At 35.2% G+C, this 17,305-nt stretch overlaps 1 protein-coding gene across 3 annotated transcripts in view; it reads right to left on the reverse strand.

Annotated features, from left to right (window-relative positions):
• The window catches only part of FSTL5 (follistatin like 5), a 630,648-nt gene that overhangs the window by 48,279 nt on the left and 565,064 nt on the right, over window positions 1-17,305 (reverse strand). For all 3 annotated transcript variants that reach the window (XM_060147086.1, XM_060147085.1, XM_060147084.1), the window contains one exon: window positions 16,249-16,398. In XM_060147086.1, coding sequence (XP_060003069.1) covers window positions 16,249-16,398 — 150 coding nt within the window. The remainder of the gene's footprint in view (window positions 1-16,248; window positions 16,399-17,305) is intronic.

A 17,305-nucleotide genomic window follows, 5' to 3' on the forward strand; every position in this document is an offset into this window, starting at 1 on the left:
ACTAAGGGTACCAATGTCCATCCCTACAGACTATAAAATTCACACTCTCCTCTCAAGATAACTTCATACCCACCATCCAATATACAGATAAATTCAGGTCTCCAACTTTGGTCCATATGTTAAATATTTATAAAATGTAATATGATTTTTTAAGATAAAAATAAACAATGTCTTGGGATTCCCTTCTCACAACTAGTCATCTTTCATTGCCCTTGTGTTGCATACATTTCGTTTGGAGACCATTAGTGTAAATATTTTTTGTTTCTGCAGCCATCGAGCATTTATCAAGAAAAACGATGTAAATCAATATGTAATGTTCAAGAATATGTGATTGGAAAAACGCATTGCACATATGCTTATCTTTCACCTCAAAAGTACCTTATATGCATAGAATGCTCAATTAGTACTTAGTATAATTTGCATTTGACTACCAATATTACTTTGCTAGAAAAATTGTTTTCAAACTTTGCCTTGAGAAGCTTACAGAAATGAGCCTTATTCACAGCAGGTGCTTTGAACTGCCCCATAATAGAACAAAGGGGCTCACTTTTGATCTACTGAATGATTCTGTGAGTCTTTGTTTAAATAAAATTTTCTGATACTATAGTTTGGAAATTTCTCTCCATCCCATAAACACTGTAATTTTCTGTACACAGTAGCCTTTGCTTGGCCTGGTGATATTCAGATAATTAAGCCACAATCCTTCTTCCAAAGACATTGATTTATGGACATATTCAGAAGTATCTTTCAAATAACTTAACATTTTGTTATTGTAATTAATAGTAGTCTAAATATTCAGATCCTAGAATCATATTTCTTATTTTCCCATGTAAGTACCATTTTCAGTGTTATATTATCATGATGAATTATCTTCTTATCCTATTCCTTTGTAAAAATGTGTAAAATATACCACATAATGTAATAACAAAAAGTTTTTATCTGTTGTAGCTTTATAAAGATATTAATATTTTTTCTTTAATATTTTAAAATATTGTTTCAAACATTGAATAAGGATACAATTTACTTATAGTATGAGTTCTTTTTTTTCTTTGTAGATCTATAAATTTTAACTCCCTCATAATCCCAACATACCTACTGTGATACAAATTTATCAGTATTAGAGACCTTCAAGATGGCTGAGGAGTAAGACGTGGAAATCACCTTCCTCCCCACAAATACATCAGAAATACATCTATATGTGGAACAAATCCTGCAGAACACCTACTGAACGCTGGCAGAAGACCTCAGACCTCCCAAAAGGCAACAAACTCCCCACATAACTGGGTAGGGCAAAAGAAAAAAACAGAGACAAAAAATAGGGATGGGACCTGCACCTCTAGGAGGGAGCCGTGAAGGAGGAAAGGTTTCTACACACTAGGAGCCCCTTCGCGGGCGGAGACTGCGGGTGGCGGAGGGGGGAGCTTCGGAGCCACGGAAGAGAGCGCAGCCACAGGGGTGCGGAGGGCAAAGCGGAGAGATTCCCGCACAGAGGATCAGGGCCGACCGGCACTCACCCTTAGTTTAGAATTTAGAGGTTATTATCATTGGTAGATTCGTTTATTGATTTGGTTGCTCTCTTCCTTCTTTTTATATATATATATATATATTTTTTTTCCTTTTTCTCTTTTTGTATGTATGTCTATGCTTCTTTGTATGATTTTGTCACTATAGCTTTGTTTTTTCCATCTGTCCTAGGATACGGTCTGTCCTTTTTTTTTTCTTAGTATAGTTTTTAGCGTGTGTTATCATTGGTGGATTTGTTTTTTGGTTTGGTTGCTTTCTTCTTTCTTTCTCCTTTTTTTTCTTTTTTTAATTATTTTTAATTTTTAATATATTTTTTATTTTAATAACTTTATTCTCTTTTTTTCTTCCTTTCTTTCTTTTTGTCTCCATTTTTTTCTGAGCTGTGTCACTGATAGGGTCTTGGTGCTCTGGCCAGGTGTCAGGCCTGAGCTTCTGAGGTGGGAGAGCCAAGTTCAGGATACTGGTCCACCAGACACCTCCCAGCCCCATGTAGCAAAAGCTCCCCAGAGATCTCCATCTCAATGCTAAGACCCAGCTCCACTCGATGACCAGCAAGCTACAGTGCTGGACACGCTATGCGAAACAACTAGCAAGACAGGAACACAACTCCACCCATTAGCAGAGAGGCTGCCTAAAATCATAATAATGTCACAGACACCCCAAAACACACCACCAGACACGGTTCTGCCCACCAGAAAGACAAGATCCAGCCTCATCCACCAGAGAACAGGCACCAGTCCCCTCCACCAGGAAGCCTACACAACACACTGAACCAACCTTAGCCACTGGGGGTAGACACCAAAAACAATGGGAATTATGAACCTGCAGCCTGCGAAAAGGAAACCCCAAACACAGTAAGTTAAGCTAAATGAGAAGACAGAGAAACACACAGCAGATGAAGGAGCAAGATAAAAACCCACCAGACCTAACAAATGAAGAGGAAAAGAGGAGTATACCTGAATAAGAATTCAGAGTAATGATAGTGAAGGTGATCCAAAATCTTGGAAATAGAATGGAGAAAATAAAAGAAATGTTTAACAAGGACCTAGAAGAACTAAAGAGCAAACAAACAGTGATGAACAACACAATAAATGAAATTTAAAATACTACAGAAGGAGTCAATAGAAGAATAACTGAGGCAGAAGAATGTATAAGTGACCTGGAAGATAAAATAGTAGAAATAACTACCACAGATCAGAATAAAGAAAAAAGAACGAAAAGAATTGAGGACAGTCTCAGAGACCTCTGGGACAAAATTAAACGCACTAAAATCAAATTATAGGGGTCCCAGAAGAAGAAAAAGAGAAAAAAAAAAGGGACTGAGAAAATATTTGAAGAGATTATAGTTGAAAATTCCCTAAGAAAGGAAATAGTCAATCAAGTCCAGGAAGTGCAGAGAGCCCCATACAGGATAGATCCATGGAGAAACACGACAAGACACATACTGATCAAACAATCAAAAGTTAAATACAAAGAAAAAATATTAAAAGCAGCAAGGGAAAAACAACAAATAACATACAAGGCAATCCCCATACGGTTAACAGCTGATCTTTCAGCAGAAACTCTGCAAGCCAGAAGGGAGCGGCAGGACATACTGAAAGTGATGAAAGGGAAAAAACCTACAAACAAGATTACTCGATCCAGCCAGGATCTCATTCAGATTTTATGGAGAAATTAAAATCTTTACAGACAAGCAAAAGCTAAGAGAATACAGCACCACCAAACCAGCTTTACAACAAATACTACAGGAACTTCTCTAGGCAGGAAATACAAGAGAAGGAAAAGACCTATAATAAAAAAACCCAAAACAATTAAGAAAATGGTAATAGGAACATACATATTGATGACTATCTTAAATGTAAATGGATTAAATGCTCCAACCAAAAGACACAGACTGGCTGAATGGATACAAAAACAAGACCCATATATATGCTGTCTGCAAGAGACCCACTTCAGACCTAGGGACACATACAGACTGAAAGTAAGGGGATGGAAAAAGATATTGCATGCAAATGGAAACCAAAAGAAAGGTTGGGTAGCAATCTTCATAACAGATAAAATACACTTTAAAATAAAGACTATTAAAAGAGACAAAGAAGGACACTACATAATAATCAAGGGATCAAATCAAGAAGAAGATATAACAATTGTAAATAGCTAGCACCCAACATAGGAGCACCTCAATACATAAGGCAAATGCTAACAGCCACAAAAAGGGAAATCAAGAGTAACAATCATAGTAGGGGACTTGAACACCCAGCTTTCACCAATGGACAGATCATGCAAAATGAAAATAAATAAGGAAACACAAGCTTTAAATGATACATTAAACAAGATGGACTTAATTGATATTTATAGGACATTCCATCCAAATACAACAGAATACACTTTCCTGTGAAGTGCTCATGGAACATTCTCCAGGATAGATCATATCTTGGGTCAGAAATCAAGCCTTGGTAAATTTAAGAAAATTGAATCGTATCAAGTATCTTTTCCTACCACAATGCTATGAGACTAGATATCAATTATAGGAAAAACTCTATAAAAAATACAAACACATGGAGGCTAAACATTACACTACTAAATAACCAAGAGATCACTGAAGAAAACAAAGAGCAAGTGAAAAAATACCTAGAAACAAATGACAATGAAAAAACAACAACCCAAAACCTATGTGATGCAGCAAAAACAGTTCTAAGAGGGAAGTTTATAGCAATACAATCCTACCTCAAGAAACAAGAGACACCTCCAATAAACAACCTAACCTTACACTTAAAGCAATTAGAGAAAGAAGAACAAAAAACCCATAAAGTTAGCAGAAGGAAAGAAATCATAAAGATCAGATCAGAAATAAATGAAAAAGAAATTAAGGAAATGATAGCAAAGATCAATAAAACTAAAAGCTGGTCTTTGAGAAGATAAACAAAAATGATAAACCACTATCTAGACTCATCAAGAAAAACAGGGAGAAGACTCAAATCAACAGAATTAGAAATGAAAAATGAGAAGTAACAACTGACACTGCAGAAATACAAAGGACCATGAGAGATTGGCAACTATATGCCAATAAAATGGACAACCTGGAAGAAATGGACAAATTCTTAGAAAAGCACAACCTTCTGAGATGGAACCATGAAGAAATAGAAAATATAAACAGACCAATCACAAGCACTGAAATTGAAATTGTGACTAAAAATCTTTCAACAAGGGCTTCACTTGTGGCGCAGTGGTTGAGAATCCGCTGGCTGATGCAGGGGACACGGGTTGTGCCCCGGTCTGAAAGATCCCACATGCTGCGGAGCAGCTGAGCCCATGAGCCATGGTTGCTGAGCCTGTGCGTCCCGAGCCTGTGCTCTGCAATGGGAGAGGCCACAACATTGAGAGGCCCACGTACCGCAAAAAGAAAAAGAAAAAAAAAATCTTTCAACAAACAAAAGCCCAGGACCAGAGGGCATCACTGGCGAATTCTATCAAACATTTAGAAAAGAGGTAACACGTATCCTTCTCAAACTCTTCCAAAATATATCAGAGGGGGGTACACTCCCAAACTCATTCTATGAGGCCACCATCACCCTGATACCAAAACCAGACAAAGATGTCACAGGAAAAGAAAACTACAGGCCAATATCACTGATGAACATAGATGCAAAAATCCTCAACAAAATACTAGCAAACAGAATACAACAGCACAGTAAAAGCATCATACACCATGATCAAGCGGGGTTTATCCCCAGAATACAAGGATTCTTCAATATACACAAATCAATCAATGGGATAAACCATATTAATAAATTGAAGGAGAAAAACCATATGATCATCTCAACAGATGCAGAAAAAGCTTTTGACAAAATTCAACACCTATTTATGATAAAAACCCTCCAGAAAGTAGGCATAGAGGGAACTTACCTCAACATAATAAAGTACATATATGACAAACCCACAGCCAACATTTTTCTCAGTCGTGAAAAACTGAAAGCATTTTCACTAAGATCAGGAACAAGACAAGGTTGCCCACTCTCACCACTATTATTCACCGTAGTTTTGGAAGTTTTAGCCACAGCAATCAGAGAAGAAAAAGAAATAGAAGGAATCCAAATTGGAAAAGAAGTAAAACTGTCAATGTTTGCAGATGACATGATACTATACACAGAGAATCCTAAAGATGCTACCAGAAAACTAGTAGAGCTAATCAATGAATTTGGTAAAGCAGCAGGATACAACATTAATGCATAGAAATCTCTTGCATTCCTGTATACTAATGATGAAAAATCTGAAAGAGAAATTAAGGAAACACTCCCATTTACCACTGCAACAAAAAGAATAAAATAGCTAGGAATAAACCTACCTAAGGAGACAAAAGACCTGTATGCTGAAAACTATAAGACACTGATGAAAGAAATTAAAGATAACACAAACAGATGGAGAGATATACCATGTTCTTGGATTGGAAGAATCAACACTGTTAAAATGACTCTACTACCCAAAGCAATCTACAGATTCAATGCAATCCCTATCAAACTACCAATGGCATTTTTCACAGAACTAGAACAAAAAATTTTGCAATTTGTTTGGAAACATAAAAGACCCCGAATAGCCAGAGCAAACTTGAGAAAGAAAAATGGAGTTGGAGAAATCAGCCTACCTGACTTTAGACTATACTACAAAGCTACAGTAATCAAGACAGTATGATCCTGGCACAAAAACAGAAATATAGATCAATGGAACAGGATAGAAAGCCCAGAGATAAACCCACACACATATGGTCACCTTATTTTTGATAAAGGAGGCAAGAATATACAATGGAGAAAAGACAGCCTATTCAATAAGTGGTGCTGGGAAAACTGGAGACCTACATGTAAAAGAATGAAATTAGAACACTCCCTAACACCATACACAAAAATAAACTCAAAATGGATTAAAGACCTAAATGTAAGGCCAGACACTATCAAATTCTTAGAGGAAAACATAGGCAGAACACTCTATGACATAAATCGCAGCAAGATCCTTTTTGACCCACCTCCTAGAGAAATGGAAATAAAAATAAAAATAAACAAATGGGACCTAATGAAACTTAAATGCTTTTGCACAGCAAAGGAAACCATATCAAGGCGAAAAGACAACCCTCAGAATGGGAGAAAATATTTGCAAATGAAGCAACTGACAAAGGCTTAATCTCCAAAATTTACAAGCAGCTCATTCAACTCAATGTAAAAAAAACAAACAACCCAATCCAAAAACAGGCAGAAGTTCTAAATAGACATTTCTCCAAAGAAGATATACAGATTGCATCAAACACATGGAAGGATGCTCAACATCACTAAGCATTAGAGAAATGCAAATGCAAATTACACTGTGGTGTCACCTCATACCAATCAGCATGTCCATCATCAAAAAATCTACAAACAATAAATGCTGGAGAGGGTGTGGAGAAAAGGGAACTCTCTTGCACTGCTGGTGGGAATGTGAATTGGTACAGCCACTATGGAGAACAGTATGGAGGTTCCTGTAAAAACTAAAAATAGTACTACCATATTACCCAGCAATCCCACTACTGGGCATATACCCTGAGAAAACCATAATTCAAAAGAGTCATGTACCAAAATGTTCATTGCAGCTCTATTTACAATAGCCAGGACATGGAAGCAACATAAGTGTCCATCAGCAGATGAATGGATAAAGAAGATGTGGCACATATATATACAATGGAATATTACTCAGCCAGAAAAAGAAACAAAATTGAGTTATTTTAGTGAGGTGGATGTACCTAGAGTCTGTCATACAGAGTGAAGTAAGTCACAAAGAGAAAAACACATAGTGTATGCTAACACATATATATGGAATCTAAAAAAAAAAAATCGTTCTGAAGAACCTAGGGGCAGGACAGGAATAAACACACATACTTAGAGAATGGACTTGGGGACATGGTGAGGGATAAGGGTAAGCTGGGACGAAGTGAGAGAGTGGCATGGATATATATACACTACCAAATGTAAAATAGATAGCTAGTGGGAAGCAGCCACATAGCACAGGGGGATCACCTCGGTGCTTTGTGACCACCTAGTGGGGTGGGATAGGGAGGATGGGAGGGAGACACAAGAGGGAGGAGATACTGGGATATACGTATATGTATAGCTGACTCACTTTGTTTTAAAGCAGAAACTAACAAACCATTTTAAAGCAATTATACTTCAATAAAGACGTTGAAAAAATTTTTATCAGTATTCCTTGAGGGGGGTGCACCAACTACAAATAATTTAAAACTGATGCTACACTGGTTATGGACCAGTTGTGTCAACTTATATAAAGATGGGTTATTTTGTCAGAGCGAAGTAGTGAGAATAGCAACAAAGATACCCTGAACTTGGAGTTTAGCCTTGACATGAAGGAGCAGTGAAACACAGCTTGTGTATCAGTCTGACAAGGAGAATACCAGCTGGCTAATTAAGTGAACCTAATTTAAAGTAATGATGTAGATTCTCAGGATAATGCGCTAACAGCTAGAGAAGACTGCTGATGACACTTAAGAATACCCGATGTGTTACAATAAGCCACTTCTGCATCCAAGCAGAACCTGATTTTGCTCCACAGAAGGCAAAATGAGGTCAGTTAATCTTTTACGCAGGAAAATATCACCTCCATGCCATTCTTACAAAAAGTATTAATGGCAAGAGAAGTAATAAACATTTGATGTTTAGAGCAACACCAAGGTGATAGATTCCATTAAAAATGTGTGACCTTTTATTTTTAAGCTGCACACAGAAATGATATTAATGTATCCACTGAAAACAAATATACCCCTATGGTAAGAATTTATCATGAGGTTTGTAAAACATGTTGTCAAGGAAACATTTGCCATTTAAGAGTAAAATGCAACAATGTTCAAGTTTTTAAAATGTTTCATGCTAAAATTACACACTTAATACCAATTCTCACATTCAAATATATACAAAAGAAATAAAAGAAAGTCAGAAATATGATTTCTTAGATAAGGTCAGTATAAAACACTAGGGATCCAATTTAATTGGACTGAAAAAAAAACTTGAAAGAGTAAACTTAAATGTTTACTGTTCTTTTTTTCTCTCTCTTTTTTTTCTACTTTTTTTTCTGTTCAAAAAGAAGGCAATTTGATTTTGGACTTCACTGTTCCATCTCTGTGTCCACCCTATAAAAAATTCTATACTAGTTTCTATCATATTTTGGAGATGATTAAATTTTGATTATAATTATTACTCTTAGTTGCCACTGTATAATATACTTAGGCTAAAATAAATAAACAAACAGAGGTACAGCACACAATCAGGAAGTATAACTTCATTTGGATACAAAAAAGGCTGACTTGAGTCAGCCTCTGTTGAGAAAAGGTATCAAATTGAGAAAGGATGCTTTACTTTTCACAAAACTAAACTTTGTACCTTGCAGGTGACTTTGAGTATACTCTGTCCTTGGATATGAATAAAGCTTTAAATCACAAATGAAGCAGTTTACCTTTATTTTTTTAAGTAGCTAGAAATATTCTTTCCTTAAAGGGTTTTAAAACTTGAATTAATTGGATTATTAATTTATAAAGCATAAGTTTCAATACCTACATCTGTTAAATCTATTATTTACATGTTGTTTTTCAATTAGGAGAAACTTTAAGGGAATTTAGAATTCTAAGAGATTGCCTATTTTCAAGTATAAAAGTAGAGTCATTAGGATATTCCGAATTCACCTTTAAGCATGTACTTTCAAGCATTAAAATTCACATACTCTAAGGTCATGTTAAGACAAATATAGGGATGTGTTATTTCAGCCAACACTTAGTAGACTTATGGAATTTCATCATCTAAAGAGGCTCACAGACTGAAATTATACATGGTTACAAAAAAAAAGAATTTAGGCAAATTCAAAGATAGAAAACTTTAATTTTTTAAAAGACATTTTTATGGAATATATATGTAAAATTTTAGGTTGATATTTATAGTAAACAATAGGCCTCAGAAAATAATGTCCCTTTCAGAAAGATGGCTAGACTGAATATACCCAATATGGAAATTTTCATTTTCTAAACTAATTTGGTCTCTAAATATCTATAGAATAGATCATTGCAGAACGTCCCAAATCATTGCAGCTGCTACTTCACTCTATTTCTTTCCAGGGAGGTATTCAAGCACCCCTGTAATTCAAAATTTTTCTTTTTATTGACAGAAGGGCAATATTCAATTCCATCCCATACCTCCCCAGAGTTGTGTGGGCAAACCCATGACACAGTACTGCCTTTTTGATCCAAGGATAGAGTGCCCACATATTTCCTACAATAGGGAAGTCTCTGTTATGTTACTCTCTGTTCCTACTATACCTCAAATGGAAGGCAGCTATAGAAAAATGAGGCAATAAGGCTGATAAATGGTGGCACGAGGCAAGATGCATGAAGACAGGGTTCAGATTTGTTTTTGATAGCTGACAATCTGAGAATATGCAGAGACTGTACACAGAGTGGGTAGAAGGGGTAAAACAGGAAGTCAGCCATCAAGACAGTGAAAATACACATTTTTAAATTACTACTTCTCATCAAATTGCTTGCTAAAATGTTACTTTAAAGTTCGGAAGAACTTTCACCTCTAATTCCATCTGGAACAGAATTTTCTGTTTTAGTACTCTTAAATCAGTTCATTTGTCATAAAAGTGTTCCTTTTTGATTACTTCTTGGATTATATGTTATTAACTTATACTTTCTCTTTAATTTGTTCTTTCTCACTACATTTCCAAATTTACTACCATGACTATTACTTTAATACTTTCTTAGTTCCTTTTACTCTCTGCTAGGATTGTGGTTATTGTTATTTCTTTTATTCAGTTCTAATAGTATTAACCATGACTTTTGTCCTTGTTCTTTGCCAAAATTCTGTTTCCTTTTAATTAGTCTTTTTTGAATAAATCAATTTTTACCTTTTATATATTCATTTCATTGTGCCTTTATCTACATATATTTTTACTTTCCTTCTTTCACTTACAGTATTGTGATTTTCTTCAGCTAAATTCTACAATTATCTAGTTAAATGTTTTCTTTACTTTTCTTTTTTTTTTTTTTGCTGTACGCGGGCCTCTCACTGCCGTGGCCTCTCCCGTTGCGGGGCACAGGCTCCGGACGCGCAGGCTCAGCGGCCATGGCTCACGGGCCCAGCCGCTCCACGGCATGTGGGATCCTCCTGGACTGGGGCACGAACCCGTGTCCCCTGCATCGGCAGACGTACTCTCAACCACTGCGCCACCAGGGAAGCCCAAATGTTTTATTTTCAATCTATTATTTATTTATTTTTTCATTACAGTAACAAAATTCCTTCAAAGACAGTCTTACTTGGATTCAACATGTTTAATCATGATTATCAATATTACTTGTTATTGATATTGACATTTTAAATTTACTTTGCAGTTTTTGATAGCTTAGCACTGTGTCAGAGAATCAGTATAAAATGATTTCATTAATATTTCTTGAGGCTAAATTTATAACCCAGCATGTGTTCATTTTCAAAAATGTTTCCTTTAGTGAATGATATAGTCTGAAGGTGTGTCCCCCCAGAATTCACTTGTTGTAATCCTAACCCTCAAAGATGATGGTATCAGATGATGGGCATTTGGGAGGTGATTAGGTCATGATAATGGAGCCCTCATGAGTGGGATTAGTGCTTTTATAAAAAAGACCCCACAGAGATTGCTTGCCCCTTCCCCCATGTGAAGACAGAGTGAGACGGCAATGGCTATGAACCAGAAAGAGGGCCCTCACCAGGTCATGATCATGCTGCCACCTTGAGAAACGAATTTCTGTTGTTTATAAGCTACGCAGTGTGTTGTATTTAATTAAAGCAGGATGAACGGTGATATGAAATGATATTGAAAAGGTTTAGAAAGTGAAATATTTAGTAATAATGTATATTTAATTACTGCTGGATGCAAAAAATAATACATGTATCTGTTAGTTCAAGCATAGTAATAATGTTCAATTTGCATAAAGTATTAATTTTGTCTGTTGATTTATCAAGAACAGAAGTATCAAATATTTCTCACTTATATCAGCTTTTTTGTTTTGTTAGTATATGACTAAATTATCTGGAACTGTCCTTAAATTTCAAATTTTATTTTTTCTTATTTTTGGGATATATCTCATAATCTGCATATGGCTAGATTTTCATTATTCAGTCCATTACTTTTTATTATCAGCTATTACTTTACTCCATTCTTGGTTATTGTAATTATAAACATATTTGGTTTTATTCTATAATTTTGTTTAAAGATTTTTGTCCTGATTTTTCCATTCTTACTGTTTTCTCTTTCTTAATTCTTCTTTTCCTACTGTATTTAGGAGTAAGTTGTTCATTTAATTCTATTTTTTCATAGACAAATACAATATTTAAGACACAGTTCCTTAAAATATTAATAAATATACTTAATGTACACAGGTAATCCATAATTACTCCCATTCTTAAATAATACAAGAAACCTTAACATATATATTTCAAATAATATCAGCCCCTTCCCTGCTTACATATTGTTGTACAATATTTAAACTTTTTTTTTTTGCTATTTTAGTCCTGTGTTTTCACTCTTTTAAAAATTTCAAACTTAAATTCAGGGAATATCATTATTATTGACAGTTAGTATTTTAATAGGTCCTATGTTTACCAGTTTACTCGCTCTCTATACATCAAGTAGAACTGCTTAATTTTCCTTATTCCTGAAGCATATAGTTTTCAGTTTCAGTTTTGTTTAAATTTATTTTGTTGATAAAGTCTATTTTTTTGCATCTGATACAGTAAATAAATTATATACTTTTTTCCACTGACCATATAATATCAGAGTATATTTTATTTCTATTTAGTCTTTTAATAATATTATTTCACTTTCTTTTGGTGTCCATTATTGCTACTGAGAAAATAGCTGCTGTTCTCATAGTACTTTATCTCCTATTTTTAGATCTTCCTTTTGGCTTTATGTGTGGCTGTGTCATGTTAATATATTCAGGTATTGATTTTTTTTCCATTTGTTTCACTGTCCTTTCTAAATCTGAGAGCTTCCTGTATTATATTTTATAAGTTGTATAATAAAGAATAATACATAGTATATGTATATAATAATATATACAAATATATATAGTATATATAATATATATTACATATACACATATACACATATATTATATCTATTATTATATACATATACTATGTATTACTCTTTATTATATTACAGAAAACTCTCATTCACTTTGACCGAATTATCAACATTTCCCTTTTCTTTCTATTGTCTCCCTCCAGAATTTATCCTTTCTACTGTTAATGTATAAATAAAGTCTGATATTTCAAAATACATTTGCTTCTCATTATTAATGGCATTTGTTCTATAAAGTCACCACAAACCCTGAATTTCTGAACACTGAACCACTGCTTCTATAGGAAATGCATAGTTTGGTTCCTATCAGTCTCTGGTCACAAGATTTTCATCATCTGATCAATACATAACCTAATTTCATGAGTGTTTCTGCACAGAGAAACGTTATTTAATACATATTGTTCATTAATTAACAGTAACACTGAGAACTTCCCTGGTTGCACAGTGGTTAAGAATCTGCCTGCCAATTCAGGGGAAACGGGTTCGAGGGCTGTTCCAGGAAGATTCCACATGCTGCAGAGCAACTAAGCCCGTGCACCACAACTAACTGAGCCTGCGTTCTAGAGCCCACGAACCACAACTACTGAGCCCACGCAGCACAACTACTGAAGCCCATGCTCCTAGAGCCCATGCTCTGCAATGAGAAGCCACCGCAATGAGAAGCCCACGCACCGCAACAAAGAGTAGTCCCCGCTCACTGCAACTAGAGAAAGCACGTGCACAGCAACAAAGACCCAACGCAGCCAAAACGAAATAAACAAACAAACAAATAAATAAATAAATAAATTTTATATTAAAAAAATAAACCAGTAACATTGAACTCAGGGCCATACAGCGTTAGGACTCATGACTGAATTAAGCCCACCGTTAGGCACACCACGACCTTCCTTCACAAGCGTTTCAACACAACAAAATTGTCCTTGAAAACACAACAGTAAATAGACCGTGAAAAAAACACTTGTTCACAGTATGAAAGCTGAACCAAAAAAGTCGGGGTGTCTTCTTTTCCAACCTGAGCTGGGAACATGTACTTCAGGTCACACATTTCTCCTCACTCTGCACAAGTCCCTGAGCGTCTGCAAAACACCATGTGTATTGGTTTTGTGGTTCTAAATAAATTCAGGAGAGTGAGTTTTAAATACAGAATCAGCAAACAATGAGAATCAACTGTAATTGATTTTTCTGCAGCAAAAAAAAAAAAAGAATAGCACTAGCTCCATGCAAACAAAATGACCTCACAATTATCATGTAGCCAGACACAGACAGTGAATACTGTATATTGCCATCTCTGTAATATTCAAAATTAGGCAATACTGACTTATGGTGACAGAAAGCCACATAATGATTACCTTTAGATAGGTAATTACTAGAAGGGGTAATAAAGCATAATTATTATTTTCATAAGATCACATGGAAAACCCATTTGGACAGAGGCCCAATTCTCTAACTTCTAAAAATGTGTTAGATTCTTATCTGAAAATATCCACAATCATAATTATATTGTAATATTATTTTAATATTTTAACCTTGTATAATGTCTTTTACATTCTGCTTTTTTATAGGCATTATAGACACTTTGAAAAATAATATAATTGATATGACTTTTTACCATTGCATGAATGTTTCATTATTGATATTTCCTATTAATTTTAAACTTTACTTCATTGTCTGAAGATGGAAGTTAGATGAATAATAAATGATGTTAACTTTTCTCACTTTTGAATATCTACTAGGTAGTACATAGTCAGTGTAGGTTTCCAGTTTGAACACTGAATTTAAAAACCAGCCTGATTAAAAGAACATCTAGTAGCTAACACATGCTAACTAAAGAGTCTTGATAATCCCTGACTGAATGCCTATAATTCGCTGGCCTATGTTGCAGCTGAAATGAAAATAAAATCAACCTGGTCAAAAATCAAGCAGTCTCAAAGACAGACACATAGGAAGCAAAATAGACAGAAAAAATATGTTCTCACAGAAGATACTGGACCATTAGATTGGGCGCACAGGGAACTGTGTAACCCTGGAGGCCTTAGAATTTTCTAGCAGACAGTTATTCATCCTTCTACTCATGACTCTTCTGTTCATTCTCATAGTAGAAACTGAACCACTGGACTAATTATCCATTGTAAATTTGTAACTCTGGAGATATCAGAGCTTTCTAATAGAAACACTTTTGATTCTTTTATTTGTAATACCAAACACATCTCATAAAAGGCAATTAATGAATGTATACAGAATGGATAGATGGGTGGATGGAATGGATAGATGGGTGGACGGAATGGATAGGTGGGTGGATGGAATGGATAGATGGGTGGATGGAATGGATAGATGGGTGGATGGAATGGATAGATGGGTGGATGGAATGGATAGATGGGTGGATGGAACAGGTAGATGGGTGGATGGAATGGATAGATGGGTGGACGGAATGGATAGGTGGGTGGACGGAATGGATAGGTGGGTGGATGGAATGGATAGGTGGGTGGATGAATTCATGTGAAGCTGTTAAGAACTCTTAGAATGAGAGGCCCTGATTTTGAACTTCTTAACACTTCTTTTGGTTCTAGTCAGGAATCAACATTAGAGGGACTAACAGTTACTTCAAATTCAAACCAATATTGATGCAAAAGAAAAAAAAATCTCTGTAAATATAAGAAATGGTTACATTCCTGTGTCTGTCAGAATTTTGACAGTAAATAGCACTTCTATAGTCCAGACTCTGCTACAAACGCTTTGTATGCATAAATTGGTATAATCCTTAATATAACTTTATGAGATATGTACAGTTATTATTCCCATTTAACAGATTATACATCTCTCACAAAACTATTTTAAGTTTGTTTCCTTTGAGCTGAGAAGCCATAGATCCTAACAGTCAAAGGCTGAGATACTGGAGCCAGACTGCCTGGGCACAAATCCTGCACTGCCCCTTGATTATTGTAAGACTGAGTTCTAGTAGACTGTCCAAGATGGACAGTCTTAGAAAGAGCAGGGCATAAAATAGGTGATGGCTCAAACCAGAATAGTTTTTCATAACCATGACCATGGCAACATGGAAAAATGACATGGCAAGGCGTGTTATAGGTGTTTTTCTCTGTCATTGACCTATGCACATATTACTTGTTTTACTACTATAGTAAAACCTACTAAGCTACTATTATCCAGTAAATCTACTATTGTCTCAGCCTTTGTTAAGAATCACATGAGAAAGATATACTACTTTACTGTGATGGTAACTAGGAACACCTTAATTGGCCTTGGACTGGGACTCTCCTTGCTCTAGACAGAATAAGCAATTGTGAAGATGTTTTTTGTGTAACTGGTCATGTGGGGATTATGAGGTATTCATGGAATCTAACTGTTGAAAACAAAAGCTATTTCAATTACGTCTTTAATTCTTTAGGCTCAAGGAGCGGAATGAGAGGACAGTTTGTAGAAATTGTGTATACTTTTTAGTTATCCAAGTAACGAAACAAGTTATCAATGGCAATCAAATGGCAATGCACGAGTTACCTGGTAAAGTCTATTACATTAAGTTAAATAGTCTTCAAAACCACTTTCAAAAGGAGGAGTCATTCATACCTGAATAACTTTTTGAGACTGCACATCTACAAGAAGGACTCTGTCCAAAGTTGGCTGTGCCACATAAATGAACTTGTCCTTGACATTGATAGCTGTGGCCCACACACACCTCTGGACTTCATCGCCTTCAGCTCTGGGACAGACTTCACCCTGTAATTTAGAAAATAAGAATCAAATGAATATCTTAAATGATAACATGGATATAGCCATATTATGAGTAACATTAATGTTTCATGCTCTACTACTTTTAGCATCAAAAGTTTTATATATATATGTTAAATATATATTCATATGTTACATATTTATATATGTAGATTTATGTCAAATATATAAAGAGTTAAATCAAATAGAACAGTATATAGTGCATATTTAAATTCATTAAATTTGTATAGGAATCAATGTGAAATAACCCTTAAAATATATTTTATTAAGCCTTTGAATGCTTATTTATAGTAACATATAGTCTTTTCATTTGTCACTACCTATTCTTAGCTCAGTAACTGCAGAAGTACATAATAAGTCCAATGTTTCCTCCCAAATCCCCCCAATCCCAAACTTCTTTACCAGACATTATATGCCACACTGAAGTATATTTAGAGCTTCTCAAAACCTCAAGAGCTGCCCTCAGAGCATATTCATGGGCTTTTTAAAAGCTACCAAATCCACTACACAAGACTGAAGGAGTCTTCTACTATGTGGAGAACCAGAAACTTAGAAAAATGATAATAAGGTAGTTACTCGAAATGGTTATTTTATTTTCAATTTGGTATCAAGGTCAAATTTTATAAAGTCCTTTAAGCTGCCTAAGCCCTTTTCATTCTTCTCCTTTACCCTAGAACTACCTTCTGGTTAATATTCTGTAGTTTGTGCTATATGGTCATAAGGAGGCAAAAATTATCTTCTCTTCCTTCCTTCCAACATTCAGTAAGTGAATGTTGAAGGGATACGTAGGCCTTTCTGATTTGTATGGGGAGACACATGGTGATTAGAAGAAATGTCATTTAGCTTGTTATTTTTGTTTCAGGTTTTTCTTTTATTCACTGGTCTGTTGGTTTTG

Source organism: Lagenorhynchus albirostris, chromosome 4 (assembly GCF_949774975.1).
Source record: "Lagenorhynchus albirostris chromosome 4, mLagAlb1.1, whole genome shotgun sequence".
NCBI lineage: Eukaryota > Metazoa > Chordata > Mammalia > Artiodactyla > Delphinidae > Lagenorhynchus > Lagenorhynchus albirostris.